The 21,585-nt window shown below is 36.3% G+C and overlaps 1 protein-coding gene across 2 annotated transcripts in view; it reads left to right on the top strand.

The window, feature by feature from the left end:
• Frg1 (FSHD region gene 1) overlaps positions 1 to 21,585 on the top strand; it is a 50,657-nt gene that overhangs the window by 11,189 nt on the left and 17,883 nt on the right. The window contains exons 3-9 of one of the 2 annotated variants that reach the window (XM_003469169.5): positions 3,673 to 3,798; positions 4,701 to 4,758; positions 5,447 to 5,561; positions 8,472 to 8,576; positions 14,391 to 14,482; positions 15,143 to 15,253; positions 16,304 to 16,405. In XM_003469169.5, coding sequence (XP_003469217.1) covers positions 3,673 to 3,798; positions 4,701 to 4,758; positions 5,447 to 5,561; positions 8,472 to 8,576; positions 14,391 to 14,482; positions 15,143 to 15,253; positions 16,304 to 16,340 — 644 coding nt within the window. In that variant the 3' untranslated portion in view covers positions 16,341 to 16,405. Of the gene's footprint in view, positions 1 to 3,672; positions 3,799 to 4,700; positions 4,759 to 5,446; positions 5,562 to 8,471; positions 8,577 to 14,390; positions 14,483 to 15,142; positions 15,254 to 16,303; positions 16,406 to 21,585 lie in introns of those variants that run through there. The other variant, XM_063234625.1, reaches the window with a different exon arrangement.

Raw genomic sequence — 21,585 nt, 5'->3', positions numbered from 1 at the left:
CCTGGGCCCTTCAGAAGATGAGGTAAGCTGTCACACAGCCTCTCTGTTTTCCTCTCAGAGGGATTCACGGATGTGTAGGCATCAGCATGAGACTTTGAGAAACACTGTGGGAGAGCCATTCATCCGTCAGCCACAAAATGGGCCCGTCACATGTAGGTCCATCCTTCAGTATCTGCAGTAGCCTTAATACTATAAAGAATGACAACCATGATGATACTTTAGCTATTGTGGTGACTTTTATACTGAGACATTCTTAGGTTTGATGTTTATAAAGTATAAATTCCTTGCTCCAGATACCTCTAAACAAGAGAGTTCTGGTCCTTACCCTCACAAACTTTATTTTCTAAACAATAAAAAGCTGAAGAATGTGACAAATTTTAAATGTTGTAAGACTATGCAGCTGCAATATAACAGCCTGCAGAAGCCATAAGCAGATACAAATTTAAGCTTGTCTGTGTATGTTGTTGCTGTTGTTGTCTGTTTTTTTTTTAAATACCAAGTATGGTGTTGGAACAAATTCTCAGATTCAGCTTCATTGTCTGTGGCACATATACAAAGCTTTAAGCTTTAACTGACTGGGATAGGCGACTTCAGTATCCACATTCTTAGTGTCTATGGCTGTTTGGCACTTGCAACCCCCAGCATGATACTGGCAGGTGTTGAATCCTTAAACCTATAAGCATACTGCTGAGCTTGGGCCACTTGAACTCTCAAGGGTTACCCTAACAGGCGTCTGCTCAAGATCACTTTAGTTGTTCAAAATGTTATGAGTAATGTATTACTTTCCTACTTAGCTACAGGTTAAAAATTTTGTAGAGCTTGTCTTTAGAAATTTCTTCTTACTCTACAAGTTACTGTTGATACTTTATTTAACATTAAATATAGGCTGGGGATGTGGCTAAATAGTATAATGCTTCCCTAGGATGTAGGAGGGTCTAGGGTCAGTCCCCAGCATTGCAAAAAAAAAACAAATGAAGTATATTTGGTTAACCTGACACAAAACTTAGCAAGTGCAAAAAGTTTAAAATCATTAATTATAATATTCTTAAGACAGTGATAACCATCTTTTTATGTGCATACATATTTTTGCCCACTTTTATGTTATTTAGAGCATATTTTCTGGATATTAGTTCGTTATTAAGTAATTTGCAAATTTCCCATTCTGTGGGGTTTTTTCCATGCTAAAGTTGATCTTTGATACACAAAATTTTCGTAAAGTCCAATTTGCCTATTTTTTTCTGTTGTCTGTGCTTCTCATGTCACATCCAAGAAATCAGTGCAAAATCCAATGTTATGAATCTTTTGTTTTCCTCTAAAAGTTTTGTGTAGTGTTGTTTTTGTTTTTAAATAGATTATAGTTCATTATAGGTACTTTTAATATTTCAAATTAGTTTTGAAAGCCATAAGTCAAAGAAAAGCCTGAAGTGTTTACCTGCATAGGTACTTATGTGTAGTGTGTTTGGCTCAATTTTTAAAAACTTTTTAAGTGAAGATTTCTGAATAATACAAATGTTTTTATATCTAACACTATACCATTATCAAACTGTCTTAGTTATTTTTCGCTCATTGCTAAGACAAAATACTCAGCACCCAAAATTAAGGTAGGAAAGATTTGTTTAGCTCACAATTTATGGAAGTGGAAGAATTTATTTTCAGTCCATAATCAGCTAGCTCCAGCAGTGTGGCATGGCACTGGAGCAGCAGTTCAAGGAACCAGAAGACAGCAAAAACAACAGGGGAGAAAAAGCCTCTTCTGCCTGCTTACATTGTAAGCCTACCAGCCTCCCTAGGGGCATTTATCTCCATGCCCTCCCCTTGCACAGAATGAGGATATTTACATAGTGAGCACCCTAGCCCCCTATTGAGTTACTTAATCTTCTAAACTTCTCAAGTTGACAAACCTTCAAAATTAACAGAAATTCCTTAATGTTATCTAATTATTAAGTGTTATATAAAGATTGATTCATTTTAGCAAAGTACAGTCCAGAAGATGGGGCCTTTTTTTGTTAAAATACGAACTTCTATAAAGATTCCTTAAATAATTTGATTCTATCTTTATTCTGTAGATTTTTAGATGTTAGTGTTCATAGACATAGATTCTCATATTGCCTCTTATCTAAAATCATACTTAGGTCTAGAGTAATACCTTTCCATGGTTCCAGCTATTTATAGTCAAACATTGTCTCAAAATACTAAATGGAAAATTCCAATAGTATAATGAGTTTTAAAGTGCATGCCATTCTGTGTAGCATGATCAAATCTGTCATCCTCCTACACATATGTGAATCATTCCGTGGTCTGACAGATTCATACTGTGTAAGCTACTGCTTATTAGTCACTTAGTAGCCAACTTGGGTGACTGTCATGCTGATTATCAGTGCTGGTTTTCAGCAACCTTTACTTTACTTAATAATGGCCCCAAAGCACAATAATAATAATGCTCACAGGAGCCAGGGATTTAGCTCAGTGGTGTAAGCACCTGCTTAGCAAGTGCAAAGTGATGAATTCTATCCCCCATACCAATAGTAATAATAATAATAACAACAACAATGCTTGCAATTTGGAAATGCCACAGAGAAACCATAAAGTGTTTCCTTAAAGTGCAGAAGAGAGGGAGACTATATTTATAGAATTTTATTGTATTATTGTAATTTTTATTTTATTGTTATTTATTTGCCTAGTTTATAAATTAAGCTTTATCATAGGTATGTGTAAGAAGAAACAAGTATATAGGTGTTGGTACTAGCCAGTTTCAGGTATCTACTGAGAATTTTGGAGTATATCCCCTATGGAAAAGGGAGAAATACAGCTTTGCCAACAAAGAGTACCTCTTTTTGTAGTGATATTTCAGAAACAATTTATATTACCACTGGAAAGCAGTCATGAATAGATGGCTAGGGTCGGGAATAAGAGACTGTTCTCTTTGTATCACTTTGTACCTTTATATGTATTACTAGCTTATAGTTTAAAAATGAATGTAATCTTGACTGTAGTGCTAATCACATGAATCTACCCCATAGACACAAATAGTCATGTAAACAGTGAAATCAAAGCTGGGTATGATGGCATAAGCTAGTAATCTCAGCTGCTCAGGAGGCTGATGTAGGGTGATAAGTTTAAGGCCAATTTGGGCAACTGAGGGAGAAAATAAAAAGGGCTAAGGATGTAGTTCAACAGTAGAAACCCCTGTCTCGCCTGTGTGAGGTCCTAGGTTCCATCTCCAGAACCAGAAACCAAGAAAAAAAGGAAGAAAAAAAAAAAAACTAGTGAAATCTAAGTAAGGTTCGTGAATCGTATCACAATATCAGTTTCCTGGATTTGAGGCTATATGAGGTATGTGGTACATTAGTGTTAGGAAAAAGCAACTAAAGGGTAAATGAGATCTCTGTGTTATTTCTTACAATTGTAAAATAAAAGGCTTTAAAAATAAATCATAACAGCTGAGCACAGTGATTTGTAACCTTGCTTCCTAGGTTGAGGCAGGAGGATCATAGCCTGACAACCTAGTGAGACACTGTCCCAAAACAAAAGAGCCAGCCGAGCAGTCATAGTGGTGAAATACTTGCCTTGATGCATGAGGCCTTGCATTCAGTCCTCAGCACTGATGGGAGAAGTGTCAAGTAAAAAGTAAGATATTTAATAAGTACTGGTGTTTTGTTTTGTTTTGTTAAGGAATATGGTGGACAGTAGCCAACTTCGGTGACATTTCAGGAACTATCGCCATTGAAATGGATAAAGGAACCTATATCCATGCGCTTGACAATGGTCTTTTTACACTGGGAGCACCACATAAAGAAGGTTGGTGTTTGATAGAAACAGTGAAAAAGGAAAGGCACTTAAAAGATAGGTTTTATGGTAGTCACATACTCAGCCCCACCATAATTATGTTTCAGCATGGTCTAAAGGAATGGAATTATTGCACTGGACCCTTCCACCTCTTTCCTTTTTGCATATTTACCACCTCATGGCAACTCCCTCTTTCCAGTGTAAGCATTTGAAAACAGTGTGTCCAGTGAGAGAATATCTGTGTAAATAAAAAACAATATAAATATTGTAATGAAACAGTAAGCGAAGCCAGGCATGGACTGCGTGCCTGTAATCCCACACTCAGAAGGCTGAGGTGGCAAGATGCCATGGTGGTCCAGGCCTGTCATCCTAATACCCAGGAGACTGAGGTGGGAAGTTGCCATGGTGGTACAGACCTGTAACCCTAATACCCAGGAGACAGAGGCGGGAAGATGCCATGAGTTTGAGGCCAGCCTGGGTTACATAAGCAAGTTCAAGGTCAGCACAAGACCTTGTCTCAAGGAAAAAGAAAACTAGTAAGTGAAAAGAAAATCTGGTGGAATCAGAACTTTGAATTTCTGTTTTCTTTAGGCCTTTGGCCAACACTAGCCTAGGAATAGTTTACAATTAGATTTTCATGTTCTGTTAGATAATAGGGGAAGCACTAATGAAGTATGAAATAAACAGCAAAGACAGTATCATTTAATCACAATGGCCATTCCTTGAATAAATGAAAGCATTTAATATTTTAAACACTTAAGTGCTTATTTCTTTGTGCCTTGTAGTCACAACACAAGGAGAAAGTAATATTCTTAGATTTATTTTAGGAGAAAAACTGCATTTTTTAAAGCCAAAGAATATCTTTACCTGCATATTTATGAAAAGACCAAATATTTTCAATTTTTTTCTTGTAGTTGATGAAGGTCCTAGTCCTCCAGAGCAGTTTACTGCTGTCAAATTATCTGATTCCAGGTAAACTTAGTTTAACTAAAAATAGTAACTTCTTCTTGTTAATTTAATTTTAACCATTATAGAATTCCACTGTACAGCTAACTAGAGGCCACGTACTAACTCTGACTTAAAAAATAAGTTTTCTGAAAGTGAATTCTATGACACTCAAAAATGGAACATTATTCCAATACCCAGTAAATATGTAAGTATTCTTAAGCTGGAATTATACTAACGTATTTTTCAAGGTGAATTAAACCGCTAACATTTTATATACAGAAAAGATAGCAAGACTTCGTGCAGTGGCAAAAAAATTTTAATAAACTATAATAGAACATTTATATCTATTGAAAGTAGTATATTTGAGAAATAATACATACAGAAAACATTTGCTGTAGAATACATCTTAGGTGTTGTGTAGTATAAGATACTATATAATACAGTACTTACATTCGGAAACTGAAATTATATATACAGGACTAGAGTGTACAGTATGTCAGCTATATACATAAGCTTTCACATACAGCTTTTAAAGGTTTGGGAAATAGTCTGAATTTTTATATTTTATAATTTACATATATAAAATATCTGGACATATATGTGTATATATAATATATACATATATGTGCATGCACACACATGCCCAGTTTGTAGTTCCATATTTAATTTTTTTGCTCAGTTTTTAATACTTATCTGTTTTATTAATCCAAAGAATTGCCCTGAAATCTGGCTATGGAAAGTATCTTGGTATCAATTCAGATGGACTTGTTGTTGGACGTTCAGATGCCATTGGACCAAGAGAACAGTGGGAACCAGTGTTTCAAGATGTAAGTTCTGGGTGACGTGTACACTGTGTGTACCATTGTTGCCCCTGATCGATATGTTTTGAAATTTTGTTGTATTTTTTCTTCTTTTTTTATCCTTGAAATAAAGTGGATGGGGGGGAGTGCTATTATTTATAAATCTTACTTTGAATATAAGAAAAAAATTTTAAAGGAAAGATATAATAATATACGTTCCATGAAAAAGATAAGTATGAACTTGTAACCTTAAAAACATTCCAAAAAACAGTGCAAGAAAAAGAGCAATAATTCATTTGCTGACCATGTTTTTGTACATCCTTGAGGGCAGAACATGGACTTTGAGGACTCTTTAAAGAATAGCCAGTTTTAAATCTCATAGTAGGGAAACAGAATAGTTCAGGAGCATCTTCTTCTTAACAGAAAACATGGATACCTTCAAAGACATTAGGGAATTTAGTAAATGGTCATGGAGCAAGCTAAGGCCAAGTCATGACAATTCCAGCATAAATAATAATATAACTTAAATTTGGCCTTCATAGAACTGTAAAAGTCTTCCAGTTCATAATGAAGCTCAAAAGGAAAAAATGGTATACAAAAAGATGATTTTAATATGAAACAAAAATATTTATAAATTTAATAAATAGGTAATTGCAATATATAAATGTTTTAAGTCTGTTGATTCAGAACACCTGGTTTCCGATTTCCATTTCTATAAGCAGAAATGGCTAAACAAAAAGTATTAAAGGACTAAATGGGCTCCAAAGAGCTGATGCTCTATGAAGAGCAGTGGCAAGGGGCAGTGGGTACCGAGCAGAGCCACCATGTAGAGAAGTCCAGTAGATGAGTGGCACCAGTGGTTATGTACAATAACAGCGTTAAAATAGGATCCAACAGGGTGTTTCAAGATGAGACCTCAGCCAAACAGCACCTCAAAAGGAGGTAGGTTCAACCCAATTAGAAATGTACTTTTATATTGCAGCACAGTACAAACATTTCTGCTTAAGCACAAGTTTTACTTAAAAATATTTATTTACCTTTCACGGCCTCTGATATTTTCTCTTCTCTTTGACCCCCTTTTTCTGTGTCGTACTGTCACTGCAGTACTAATCAGTAACCACTGAATTGATATCGTGGCCCACTAATGGTGGCAACCTCTTGTAGATGCTCCTGTTGATAGTAATTTTGTTCTTGTTCTTTTTGTTTTTATTTTTTGAGACAGGGTCTCACTATGTAGCCCAGGCTGGCCTTGAACTCACTTATGTATAGGCCAAGCTGGTCTTGAACTCACTGCAATATTCCTGCCTCAGCCTCTAAAGTGCTGGGATTATAGGTGTATCCCAACATCCTTAGTAATCCTGTGAATTATAATGAAATATTAATCATAAAAATATTCCAGCAAGAAAGGTTAAGGTGAGTCAGAAACTGCTAATGAACTTTAGGAAAGTTCATTTAATTTTATTTTGAAAAAAGACATTAAGTTTCTTTTTCTTTTTTTTTTTTTTTTTTTATCATCGGTACCGGGGATCAAACTCACGACCGCCTGCTTGTAAGGCAGGTGCTTATGCCGCTGAGCTAAATCCCCAGCCCCCGACATTAAGTTTCAAACAGTTTAAATTTTTTATCACCTCATGTTTCTTCATTTTTTTTCCTGGTACTGGGGATCGAACTCATGATCACACACTTGTCAGGCAGGTGCTTATGCCACTGAGCTAAATCCTCAGCCCTTAACCTTATGTTTTTACCACATGTAATTACATTGATCTTGGGAAACTGGTACATGTATCTAATATATTACTCCTCCTTCCCCTGCCCTTATCCTTCCCTCTTTCCTCAGATCCTCTTCCCATCTCTGTAGTCGTAACTCTGAATAATTTAAATTTAAGAATCACAAGTTAAACTTTATTTTAAAAAGGGACTCAACTGACTGATCTGCAGCACAGGCTTAAATCCCCTTCAAACCATATTCTGGTACTCTCCAAGAGCCATCAAAGTGACACATAACCCAGAGCCTCTCACTGTGTGAGAATTTAACAGTCTGTGCCATTAGCACTTGTTAAACTGGATGTTATGTGATGTTATTAAAACATTTTGTAATTACTCTATTTGTGAATATTTTGTTTGATGTATAAACTATTTCAGGTTTTCTCAAAATTAAAAAAACCCAAATACAAGATCTGATTCAGCCTTAAATTTGTTAAGGGAATTTAATAAATTTTGTAATTCAGTGACAGGTATAAAGAAAACTACTGTTCAAAGTATTGCTTAGTAAAAAGTAGTGTAATAATAAAGTATCATTCCATATATGAGTCCCTCAGACACTGATTCCTAATGTAAAGTCAAAGGTACCGCAGGCTTGTTTTTATGTGATACCTTTTTATAGTTTCCAGTTGTAAAAGGAATTTCACATAAAACATTAACACAGTATTTTGTATTGTTCATAACTTCATCTTTAAAGGTATAATAATTTTAACTGAGTTAAATCAGCTACATTATCAATAGACTTTTTTCTGTGGACCAAAGAAAGTCCTGTTTCATACATGCCTGTAATCCCAGTTACTGAGGAAGCTGAGGCAGGAGGATTGCAAGCTTGAAGCGCGGCTGGGCAATTTAGTAAGACCCTATCCCCCAATGATATTTTTAAAAGAGTTGGGGATGTAGTTCACTGTTCCCTGGGTTCACTCCCGGTACTGAGAAAAGAAAATCTTATTTTACTAGTTAGAATACTGCTAAAATATGCTCAAAAAGTTTATGTGGTAATATTTGAGCAGTAATAGTATAGATGATTTTGGGTTCCTTTTTTTGTGTTTTCAAGTTTTCTCTAAATTTCTTTTCTTGATTTTAGAACTGGTTAAACAAAAAATTTAGTACAAAGATTTAATATTTCTTCCGCATGTATCCTCATAGCTCTGCTTTTTGTTGTTTTGTTTTATTTAGGGAAAAATGGCCTTATTGGCCTCAAATAGTTGCTTTATTAGATGCAATGAAGCAGGTGATATAGAAGCAAAAAGTAAAACAGCAGGAGAAGAAGAAATGATAAAGGTAATCATAGCATTTCAGTCCAGATTGATGTGTGTCATATGTGTGATGGGATTATGTCTCTGTAAAACATTTGTCCTTCACTAAGACTTACTGTATATAATACAGTGGACCCTTGACTTACAAACTCAGTTCATTTGCAAGTTCTGGTTGTAACTCAAGTTGACTACAGGTCAAGACTGTTTTCCCCATAAGAAATAATGGCAATAGCCAGAATGCAGAATAGCAAACCTCCCAAAGCACCCCTTAATTAACCTTTTCATAATGAAAGAGTAGTATAATATGTGTAATTTCCAGAAACATTAATAGTTTTCCCAGTATATTCACCAAAAAGTTACAAAATGTGCCTCGTTTACCAAAAAACAACCAATTTCATGCTCTCCTCACCATTCTCAAGTTGGTATCTTTGACTTACAGGAAGGGAAAATGAAACAAAAGTAGCAGTTGGTGGTGGTGGAGGGTTTTGTTTTGTTTTGTTTTGTTTTGTTTTTGGTGCCAGGGATCAAACTCACAACCTCACACTTCCCAGATAGGCACTTGTGCCTCTGAGCTATGTGCCTGGCCCCAGGTAGTCACTGTTTACAGGGAGAGTCTCCTTCCATAAAAACATCAGGAATCCGCTTGAGTGGTGTCCTTTCTCTCCTTGGGAGAGTATGTGTACACTATGCCCTGCCTCTGGCTCACTAGGTCTCAGCCTTTTCAGAAATAAAAACTGATCTAAGGTTTTCTGGTTCTGTCTTTAACACTGTTCTGTGGTATGATATGGCATTGTCATTAAGCAAGTGAATGCAAGGATTGGCTTTTTCTCTGACTCAGTGAGTCTTCTCTACAAATGTTTGTAGCCCTGTCCAGTTTTTCAGGGTTTCCTTTATTTCAGCAGAACTGTGCTACACTGATGGTTGATTTTCATCACTACAACTTCAGAAAGCTCTTCAGGTGCCGTTCTGTGTTGCTCAACTCAAGTTCTTCTGTAGTTTCACTCAGTGTTCCTCCACTGGTTCCTCAGTGTCATCGTGGTCTACCAGAAAGCTAGTGGACTCTGCCATAGTGACAACATCATTGACCACAGGGCCAGTCAAAGGTTCAGGCTCCTTCAAAGTCAATCTACCATATAGGTTTAAGCCAGACTTTCTTCCAGGCAGATAGTTCTCAGTGTCCTTACAGAGACACTGGCCCAGGATTTTTCAGTTAACCTGACACAGGAAAGGATGTGACAGTGTTCCTCCTGGAACTCTTCAGGGGTTAAATCTACATCTGAGACCTTCTGGAAGCACTTCAGAAACAGTTCCTTGGTGTGTAACTTCTTAAAAGTTAACTATACCCTGCTGGTCTGTAGGCTGCAGGATAGTTGTAGTAGGTGAAGTGCACTTGACTGAGACCATTGGAATTTTTCAGCAAGTGCTTCCAAATCATGTGGGTGACAGGAGCATTGTCCATGATGAGAAGAGCCTTGGGGGTAAAGCTTTGTCTTCTTGATGTTAACAGTAGGACAGAAAACCTCCCTGATCCACCCAAGAAAAAAATACTCTAGTCACCCAGGCCTTTGCATTAGATCTCTACATGGCCCCTAGGCTGTGCGCTATGATTTTATTTTCTGAACACTAGGGGTCTCAGTGATAAACCAAGAGAGACTTTATTTTAAGGTCACCCTAGCAGTAATGTTGGCCTATTCTTCATAGACTTGGGCCTGGCATTTTCTTCTTTTCCTGGACAATGTATGTTCCAGGCATTTTCTTCTAGAAAAGGCCAGTTTCATCAAAGTTGGAAACTTGATGAGAGCAGAAGCCACTTTTCTGTGTCACTGCGTTGGAGTGGTGTACGTGTAATTTTCAGGAGCCCTTTTATCAGCACTGCCTATTTTCCCACGCCTGGTCGTGCCATGAATCCCGGTTCTCACTTTAAAATTATGAAAGCACCCTTTACTGGCATGAAATGTCTCTTCATTATCACTCATTGATGAATTATCTTTTCTGTGATCTGCATTTCCAGCCCTTGCTTTTTCACAGATTTCAGACTTAGGCTATCACTTGCCTTCTGCCTTTCATTTATCCACAGTAATCACAGCCTCACGACTTGGTCTAACACTGTTGGTCATGACTTGCTAATTTAAGCAACACCTTTAGCAACATTAGCTTCTCATACAAATCTTCTCTCTGTACAGTTGTTGAGATGGTGGATTTTGACTTGCTGTTCATATTAGTGACATTGATCGCATGAATGCCAGTCTTCCATTTCTCCGCAGTTTCCTTTGAGATAGTGATTTCTTTCTTTACCTTTCCTTCCTTCCTTAGCTGCTTTTCTAGCTTTTTGTGGACCATTTTGATAGTAGTAATCATCGAGATTTTATAAATCACTGACTGAAATCAAGCCCTCAAACCTGCATCTGGGCTCAGACTGACACTCACACAGACTTACATATGTTTTTTTTTAGCATTGCAAGTCTTTGTTTACAGCTGCACAAGTTGCCAGCATCTGGGTTGTACCTCAAGACTTTGGTGATAAATTAAACCTAAAATTCCGGTCAGAGCCCAAGTTGTTTGTATGTGAGGCTGGTTGTAATTCGAGGGTCCACTGTATTATATCCCAAGTAGACTTTTTAAATTACAGGTTCCATAATTAATGACCAGTTTGTGTGTTTTAAATTACTCCATCTGTGAGTACATTATTATTATTTTAATTTTTATGTTAATCTTTTTCTGAGTAGTTTTATGTACTTTTTAGACCTATATTTTGGCTTTTTTTTTCCATCATCCATTTAGAGTTTTTTAATTTTAAAAATTGTAGTGTTCACAAACTTTAAAAATATTTAAAGATACATATTTTTGGTCGACTTTGTTCACCTGTTACCATCTGTCCTGTTCCCCCTCACCCCTGCTCCTTCCTCTTTTATAGTCTAATATTTTCTTCATAAATACATGAATATGTTTGTAATTTAATTTTCTACCTAGAATTTTTCCTTACTGTTGTATCTTAGAAATCTTTCCCAGTTAGTATATGTGTAAAATGTTCTCTTTCTTACTTTTTCCCTGTCTTCCCCTTTTCTTTTTCTCTTTTTAATGGCTATATAATACTCTATTATAGGGCCATGCTTTATTTAAATCCATCTCTTATAGACAAAAATGTGGGGTGTTTCCAGCCTTTCATTCTTTTTTTTTTTTTTTTTTTTTGAGCCTTTTATTCTTACAGAGAGTACTGTGGCACGTATTTTGGATCATGCGTCATTTTGTAGGTGGACAAATATATCCAAAGGTAAACTCCCAGAAGCTTAATAGGGTCAGGGAGTCTATGCATATATATTACGTTAGATATCCTAAGTTCCCTTCCATTAAGATTATACAAAATTATGTTCACACTGACATATAAAGGTTAACAGGTAGTTTTGTATACTCCCTGACCACTATAATGCTGGGTGATAGGAAACGTGAAAGTCACAGCAAAACTTAGAGGGCTTTAGCACTCAGATTTTTGTTTTCTTTATGAATAAGCTCATGTCACTTTTACATAAGAAGAAACAGGAAACAGAGGAAAAAATTAGTTGCTAAGCTAAAAATAAAACTTCCCTATTTTAGGTGAAGTTTCCTTATCCTGCTCTTTGTTTTATTTGACTGTGAAAGTTATGGAGACATCTTGTTAAGGAGAAATTCTTAACAAAATCACATGATAGCTTAGCGAAATCAGGTTGTTAAAATTATGATGAATGCCTGTAAAGTTTAATTTTTTCAGAATCTACTGGATCCTTAATGACAGTGCATAAGCTATGTGTAAAAAATAACTGTCACATTCCTATTGCTTTTTTTTTTTTTTTAGTACTGGGGATCAAACTCAGGACCTCACACTTGCCAAGTGGGCGCTTGTGCCACTAAGCTAAACCCACAGCCCTGTTGCATTACTTTGTTAGTCTTTGCATTCTGTTCTTGTCTGAGTATTGTGAACCTGCCCTATTTTGTCTCTGTGGGGAATCACAGGTTGCAGCTAGTCTCATCCAGATTTACTGTGGTCAATGTAAAGCATTAAAAATGTACATTTTTCTCTGCTACCAGCCTAATTTACAGGTATCTACCAAATTTCTCATATGCTTTGTTAAAGTCCTTGTCATACATTTGCTTTTATTCTCAAGATTTTTTTGCATGATCGTTAATTTTATAGTATTTTAGTATTATTTTTCCTTGAAAAATATTGCTGATATTCACAAGCAAGAATGATAATGCTGTAAACTCTTATTTGACCCTTTGGATTTGACTAATGAAAAAATAGTTCCCTAGAATATAGAATAGGAACTAGAAATTTTACTGCATTTCTTAGTTTCGTGTTTTTTGGGGGGGTTGTTTGTTTGTTGTCTTTTTGAGACAGGGTCTCACTATGTAGTTCAGGCTGGTCTTGCACTGGCAACAGTCCGCAGGCCTCAGCCTTGGAGGTGCTGAGATTACAGGCGTGTACCAACGCCCAGCTTGCATTTCTGTTTTATGAAAGGTCTTTTGACTGTCAGAAGTCTCAGTTTTAATGTAAGACTTAAGTATGCTTTTATTTTGGAAACTGAAATATTAAGTCTTAATATTTTTCAACTATGTAAGCATAAAACTAAACCAAGTAGCTGAGCACTCTGCTGAGTTTGATACAAGCATTGTTGCCTTTCATCTTCATAGCACTCTTGTGAGATAGCTATCATCTTAACTTTACAGGCAAGGAGATAGCCTTCAGTCCTCCATACATCATTACCTTTCACTGCATGAAAGGCACAGAGCTAAATACGGAGAGACAGAACGTACATGCAGACTCAGCTGACCAACCCCGCTACTCCGCCTTCTGTAACACACTGCTTCTTAGAGATAGTCCATTAGAAAAGCAGTGGTGGGTTTCTCACTTATCTATATTTAATTTTATTATTGTATCATGCTAACATTTTATCTGCATTTTGTTATAAAATTATTAAAGATAATACAAATATTTGTCCAGTGCTGTGTATTTTATAGAGAAAGACATTCCATTGTATTTATGATGAAAGTAGTTTTCAAATGAAGTACCCTGAGATTTCCCCAGGTCTTGGTTGTCAGATACAATACCTGCAAGCACTGACCTGTGGTTATCTAGGACTCTTTTCTCTGCCAGTTATATCATAGGCTTTGCTATTCTCTGTCAGTCATCTGCCTTTATGATGTGGCTTTGTCCACCGGAGCACATATCCCTCCAGCCTAAGGTAGTCTTCTAACCAGAACTGTTAAACATACATCACTGGTGCAAATACACCGCACATCATCACTTGCTAAGCTACAGGGCTACAGGGATCCACTTTGGAAACATGGATTCTTCAGGTTGCAAATTGCTAGATCCCTAGGTGATCCTAATTGCCATGCCTGAATCAGCTAATTTTTAGCATGTGATTGTAAATATCTTTCCATCCTTCTAAGGATACAAGGAGGACTCAAAAGGGGTGGATTCTGATTCAGTGAAAACAAATTGTATTATGGTTAAAGTTTCAAGATGTTCAGTAATAGTCTGTGCTAAGTAAAATAACTACTGTCTTAAATTCTCCATCTGATGAAATTAACACACTATCAGAGAAGATTTGATCTTAGTGTATTTACTTTGAAGCCAGAATTAAACTAGTTAAAAGTATTGCTTAATTGCTTAGTAGGATATGATTTACAAAATATTTTTCAAGTAATTTTTTCTTTAGTGTTTTTGGCACAAGAGCTGTCTTAGAGAATCATAATGGCAACTACTTACATACATATATGAAATACCAAACACATATTCAGAGTAAGAAAGTGGGAAAAAAAGATAAATGTATCACCCGTTGGATTCTCATTTCCAATCCAGATTAGATCCTGTGCTGAAAGGGAAACCAAGAAAAAAGATGACATCCCAGAAGAAGACAAAGGGAATGTAAAACAGTGTGAAATCAACTACGTGTATGTACTCTCCTTTTAAACTTACAAATTCTTAAGACATTTTTATGCTAAAATACCTGAAGGACAAGAGGCAGTATGTTACAGATTCTAGGACACAGCATTCAAGGCTTCAGTTCTCCTATTACCCTGCTAGTTTGCAAAGCTGAAGTCATTTAGTTACGCAGTTCTTCCTGTTCCTTTTTTTTTTTTCTTCTTTTTTTAACTGGTGATTGAACCCAGAGCCTTCACACTGAGCTATATCTCTCACCCTTTCTGTTTTTTATTTGTAGACAAATCTTGCTAAGTTGCTAATTTGCCTAAACTTGCAGGCCTCCTGTCTCAGCCTCCCAGAGTGCTAGGATTCCAGGCCTATACCATCATACTTGGCTCCCTGATCCTTAAGAGAGTTGCTGTAATGCTGTCCAGGCATCATTCATTTTCAGAAAATGAGACTCGGACCCACATTCCCTGGAAGAAGGGAACTTGGTAGAGCTGTCCAGACAACATCCTTCTTGATGGTAGATCCTAAATGTCATCTTTATAGTTGAAAAGTTGTTATTAAAGAAATGCTAGATTTTTTTTGAAAGTGAGGGGAAAAATTTAATAGTATTTTTAAATTCATCAGGAAATATGTATAATCAAAATTGGAAATTTTTTTCAACAAAGATACTCTTTTTACAGAAAAAAATTTCAGAGTTTCCAAGATCATAAACTTAAAATCAGTAAAGAAGACAGTAAAATTCTTAAAAAGGCACGAAAAGATGGATTTTTACATGAGACACTTCTGGACAGGTAAATACAAATTTACAGTTTTCCAGCTATTTCAAGTGGCCAAGAGGTAGCATGGCTAAATCTGTGTTCTTTTTAAAATACAATAATTTTCAAGTTTTTGTTTTTATTCCTAACTTGTGTACATGGCAGAATTACCAAGAGGGCATTGGAAGTCTGGGAAGAGATTGCCAACAAAGAATATCTAAAATCTGTAGCTAATGTCTGAAGTACTTATATATTTCATTGTAAGAAATTAGGAATTGGTTGAAAGAATTTCATAAACTTACGTTTATAACTGTTGGAACCAGAGTTACAAAGTTGTTTAGCACATTATTAATATTTTTTCATTTCTGTTTCTGTTTAAATAATGTTAGATCAGTGATGACGAACCTATGACATACATGCCACAGTGGGCTGTTTGTAACATTAAAAGCTCTAAAAGGTTCGCAATCACTGTCTTAATAACATAAAAATAGGCAGAGGTGTAGCTGTGTGCCTACATCTCTATAAGTTGCCAAATTGAAAAAGGATTTGGTAATGTTCAGCTACTCATTCCTACCCTGTGTTGCAAAATTATTCTTAAATCTTTTCTGTAAAGAAAGACATACTTAGTTATACTATTTCCTGTTAACTAATTGATAAGGTTCTTAGCAGAAATCAGTAAATAATGTAAGAATTTTTTCTGACTAATATTTAATGAGAAATAAAAAAGGATATAAAATACAATCAGGACACAAACTCTAAAATAGATTAAGCTGTTCATCTTGTAATTTTAGCATTGTAAAAATACAACATTTCTACCCACTAGCAATTTAGGGCAGGCTTAAATTCACAAGTAGTTAATTTTAAATTGCTGTTGTGAATTGAAAAAAACCCGAGGCAGCATTTGTTAATTTTAGGAAAAAATATTTCATAAGATTACAATCCATTTTGTATGAAAAGAGAGTTGAAAAGTAAAAAATGTAATGTAGTATAACAAAATTGAACACATGATTTTTAAGCATGAATTGTATTTAGAAGCAGTTGACTATATATGGTATGTCTCACATTGATTGTTTTTGTTTTAAACAGGAGAGCCAAATTGAAAGCTGATAGATACTGCAAATGACCAAGATTTTTGTTTCTGCCTACTTTTTGTTTTTTCTAAATAAAATATTCAGTGGCAGTACTTTATACATTTCTTGGGCTATTGTGGAATTACTTCTTAATTAGTATCTAGTTTCACCAGAATTAATAAAGTTTAAGATCCTTGATGGGTTTACTTTTTAGTTAAAAGAAGTATTTTCTATGGAAATCAAACTTACAGTTAACAGGTAAAGTACTACAGAATTTTTTTTCTGGATTTCCTGTCATAAAACATTAAGTGCTACTCTTAAGAAGCTTGTTTCCCAAATGTTACATTGATTTATTATCTCTATACTTAATCAGTACCTATAGAGTAAAGTTAGAAACTGACAATCTAATTAACCAGCAAGGCTTTCAGTGGTGCTCTGAAGTTTGTCTTCCTGGTCTCAGGATAGAACCCAAGCCTTACATATGCTAGGCAAGTGCCCAGTCACAAGTTCCACCATCTGGCCCTACTGGGACAGTTCAATATCATAATAGAGAGTTAGGCAGACAAAGATATCATCCTTTTGGCAGCAGTAGGATGGAAACTGGTACTATTATCAAAGGGCAGATAGGCTTAGAACAGAGAAGATGGGAGTAACATTCAGAAAATCCCTAAATGAGGCCAGGTTAGCCACAGTGGATATGAAGAAGTTCAGACACACAAGTGTTGCCAAGATCTGTATTTCTGAATTCCTGAACACAGTATTGTGGATGTCATCCTAATTCCAGTGACTGTTTCAAATCTAGGTTGTATATAAAATGCCAGGGTTCCATGGGAAATTCTGATTCAAGAATGAAGTTGGCATTGTAAACCATATGAAGTTAGTGTCTGTTTTTAAAAGACCACGTTGACTCTAATGCACAAGGAGGATTTGCACCTGGCCTAACTTGCCAGAGCCTGTTTAGTGCTGGCCTTTATATTCCGTTAAATTGCCCTCTACAAACAAAGTAGCTAAGTACTAGTGTCCATTTTATATAGTGGCTCTTATTGGAAGTCTAGGTGAAACTGAACATTCTGTTCTCATAGTTGGATATTCCCCTATGTTACATTTTCTTTCTGCTTCTAATCTTTAGATTGGAACCATGCTTACTGTTGGAATCCCCCCAAAGCAGCAGTTCTTACTCTTAATCTGGGGCTATTTTTCCCTGTAGGGGACATTTTTCAATGTCTGGATACATTTTTATTTGAAACATTTAGGAGACAATGGGAAGAGGATGGAGGTATTGCTAAAAGTCCTACCATGTACAGAGCGTCCCTTTACAAGATGGAATTCCAGCCTAAAATGCCAGTAGTTTCTTAAGGATATGAAACCTACCCAAGGCTTGATTTGTTCCCTGCTTTTTCCAGCTCATTCCTTTAAAAAAAAAAAACTTTCAAACCACTTGGGACACCTGTGGATTTCCAATAAAGATTTCCAAGGTACACTCTTAAAATATGCAACCTTAGTACGTATAGAGTTGGATCTAATTTTGCATTTTAACAAGTACTCCAGGTAATTTTGAAGCAAGTGATAGGAACCAGACTTCGATGAGTAGTGCCTGCAGGGAATTAAATCTTGATTCCAGTTACTAACTTGGTAGCTGAGACCATCTGCTCACTGATTAATTTCCCTGGAATAAACTGCCTGCATGTCTGAACATAGTTATGCTCCTTACCTTACCTTCCTATTCTAGTCCCTGTCCTTATTCCAGTGAACAAAACTAATCACAGGTCTTGACTAGATAAAGGTTAAAGATAAAAGTTCTCTTCTTTTGTGAGTTTGTACAACAATGAAGGAAAGTACAGAGAGTTGATAGTGTTCTTCCAGTTTCTCCTGTGACAATTTATGCCTGTACACTCTGAACACTGAAGTGAGTCTGGACGGATGACAGGTTAAGAATAAATGCATCTGCCTGTGTCAGGTAGCTTAAGCAATTACTTTGAACTTAACAATATGTGATGTAGCAACCATTGTTAAATTCCTATCATCTTATTTTGAAATCCTGTATTTCCATTGGTTTTTCTTGTTGCTGTCATTTTGCTTTTGTTGTGTTTTTAATTGTTTGCTTCTTGATTTTGGCTTTTTCTCTTTAAAATTGTTTTTAAAAATGAATGAATGCATCTTTGGTGGAGGGTGTAGCTCAGTGCTTGCTGGAGTGCTTGCTTAGCATGCATGAGGCTCACGGCTTGATCCCCAACACTGAAAAAAAAAAAAAGCATCTAAAAATTGTCATGTGGTCTACATTTTTCCATCTTTTACATAAGAATATAGAAATTTTTGTTTAAAGCATTACTGGAACCCAGATACGTCCATGCCTCTGACTTACTAACCTAGTAACTTATAAAAATAAGATTATATAAAAGTAGTAACCCAAGAGAAAATGCTTAGATTTCTCAGATATAGTTCATTTCCATCATTCCATCTTCATGTTCACTGACACACCATCTCTGCTGTTAAACATATGGCAACTTTTAAAAAATTACACATTCTATTTTTGCACCTAGATTTTCTCCATGTTACTGGGTTAATTTGGAGTTGCTTTCACTGATTGCTTCTTCTTTAAGTATGTTTCTTCACATGTTATACTTGGACTATATCCTGAATGTGATAGAAACTATAGATCTTGCTCCGGTGAAGAATTTTTCTGTTTGTTTATTTAGTAGCCAGTTAACACAGTTGAACTCAAGCTCCAAAATCAGTCTTCTTGCAGTTTGCAACACATGAAGTCTCTCATCAGCTCTTTACGGTTTTAACTGGGGCCTTAAAGTCAGCAAAGTGTGTCAAGCTCAAGGATCACCATGAGAATTGGGCATTGTGGCTTCTTTCTGGTGACTCCTTGTCAGGACTTCCTCAGGTTCCAGATTCGTTGATCACTCTGCTTTCTTGGCTTGTAAGACCTGGGTTTTTATATAGTTTCATTATTCAGTGGCACTGTGTGGGGCTTGCCCTAAGATTTTAAAAAATTTCCTTGTCCCTCTACTGTCAGACTGCTTTTGATCACTTTCCATTAGTTTTAAATCATTTAAAAAATATTTAGTTCAAAGTTTATTTTTTCAACCTGAAAAGCTACTCCATCATAACTTGCTCTGACATCATAAAGAAATCATTAAACAATACATTCATATGTCTTAAAATATGCATGAGTCTGTATGCCAGTATCTTCCAGAGGACAGTGTAGAGATCCTGGGTCAGATCTAGTGTACACTGAGAAGTCCATGGGAATCATCCCATAAACTTAGGCCCCTTTCTCTACCCACTTATTTCAGCTTTTTAAAAAGTGTGTATTTCATTATGGGAACTTGATGGTATTAAAGCAGACTGTAATTTTTGACATTGCTTGTTTTGTGCCTGACACAAATCAGGCACTGTTTCATGTAGAGTATTTCTGTTTACTTTTATGCCAGTGGAATGCTCTTAAATTTTACTGAGGCTTTTTACAATAGAAGAAAAGTAAACCTTTCCACTTAGCCTTGTTTCAAACTGCTTCATATTGTTTTATTTTCAGAGTGTGCAGTGATGATTTACAAATTAACATCTGCAGGTAGGGTGGATACTTTTCATGCAGTGTTTGCACATTGAGTAAGGTTTTGCAATCTTGTCCTGTGTGCTACTAGAGAAGAAAGCACATAGTAGTTCTGCTTATGTGTTTATTTTTTCATCTTACGGTTTTCTGTTCCTGTCCTTGGTACTCAGTGAACTCTTAAGAAAAAGAACAAAGAGAACAGTGCATACCTTTATTCTAATCAGTTCTTGACTTCTAACCTCATTTCTCCAAGTACTTCCTGACAGTTAAGCTGATTTAATTAGATGGCTGATTGTGACTATGTAGCTGCAGGCAGTCACATAGTAAATTACTCAATAATTAAACTTCTCGTCTCCTATGTGTTCTTATTCTCTATTATCTCTCATGCTTCTGCCACTAAATTATTCACTTCTTATCTCACTGTTAAGTATATCCCCTATGGTGGTTTTGGGGTGTTTTTGTTTGGTTGGAAGGTTGGGTTTTTTGATGTTTTTTTTTTAATACCAGAAAAAATAATGCAAGGATAGACTGAAGCTCAAGAGAATCTAAAGTTGAGGTTTAACAGACCACCAGTACTCATTCAGTCTTAGATTTCTGTGTGTGTAAATTGCTATCTAAAGCTTAACTTATTTCAGATAACCAGTTGGCCTTAGACCAATCTAGGTTTTTTTGTTTGATCTTTTTTTTTTTTTTTTTTTGTCTTGTTTTGTTTATATGGTGCTGAAAATTGAACCCAGGGCCTTTGGGCCATAGTAGGCAGCCCTTACACCACTGAGCCATGTCTCCCACTCAGTCTAGGCTGTTCTTTAGCTCTTGATTGTTCTTTAGGAAAATATTTACTCCATATACACCCTTGTGTTCCTTTTCATTTTATCTTTAACCCAGGAATCATACCAGCGTGCTGCTTCCACAGCAATAGAAAAGTGAGCGCAGATTTGAGCGTGTAGGAGAAGGGTAAACAAAAGCTGGTTTTGGTGATGCATTCCTAAAACCCTAGATTTGGGGAGGCTGAGACAGAAGATCCCATAAGACCAGGTATTCAAAGCTAGCTTGGGCAACAGAGGAGCCCCTGTCTCATGCTCCCCCCAAAATGCGGTAAATTTACTTTTGAATCTCCTCTAGAAATGCCACCTATTTTTACCAAGCTGAATTCAGGTCTCATTCCAGTGTAACCAGAGTTGAAGAATCATCTTCTATGGCCTTAACTGCTAATTTTGAAATCTCTCACTATCCTCACTTTCCAAGACAGACTTTGAGATACCCTCCATCCACACTTAGAACCACTGCAACCCTGCATTGCTCTTCATCAGAGTCCTGCACCTCCTGAAACCTGCTTGACATCTTTCTCTTCACTGCCTCCCACCGTCAGTGTTAGTGACTCACCATCCACTCTGCTATAACCCTGTATTTACTCACCTTAAAAATTCCATCTCTGCTCATCTCATCTTTACTACACCTTAGTGACAGACCAGTTGAGAAACATTTTGCCTTGATACTCTTCTTAGATTAGAACTCCTTATCTCTACCTCCTTGATTCTCCTTGTGCATAGCTTTCATTCTTTTTTATCCAGTGTACTTTGTGTTTAAAAAAAAAAATGCCTAGGGTAAGGCGTCCTAGGTGGCCCCAAGCTTTCCTTTCCTGGTTCCTGTGTGGCTGCACCACACAGTGGGGAGCGCTCATCTGTGCTGCCTGGTGCAGTCCATGCAGGTTTTCTTTTTTTATAGCAATTTTTTTTTTG

Source organism: Cavia porcellus, unplaced genomic scaffold, assembly GCF_034190915.1.
Source record: "Cavia porcellus strain 051 isolate PalLab524CR breed Dunkin Hartley unplaced genomic scaffold, mCavPor4.1 scaffold_24, whole genome shotgun sequence".
Taxonomy (NCBI): Eukaryota; Metazoa; Chordata; class Mammalia; order Rodentia; family Caviidae; genus Cavia; species Cavia porcellus.
Note: the sequence above shows the minus strand (reverse complement) of the source record. Positions and strands in the feature narration are given on the sequence as shown.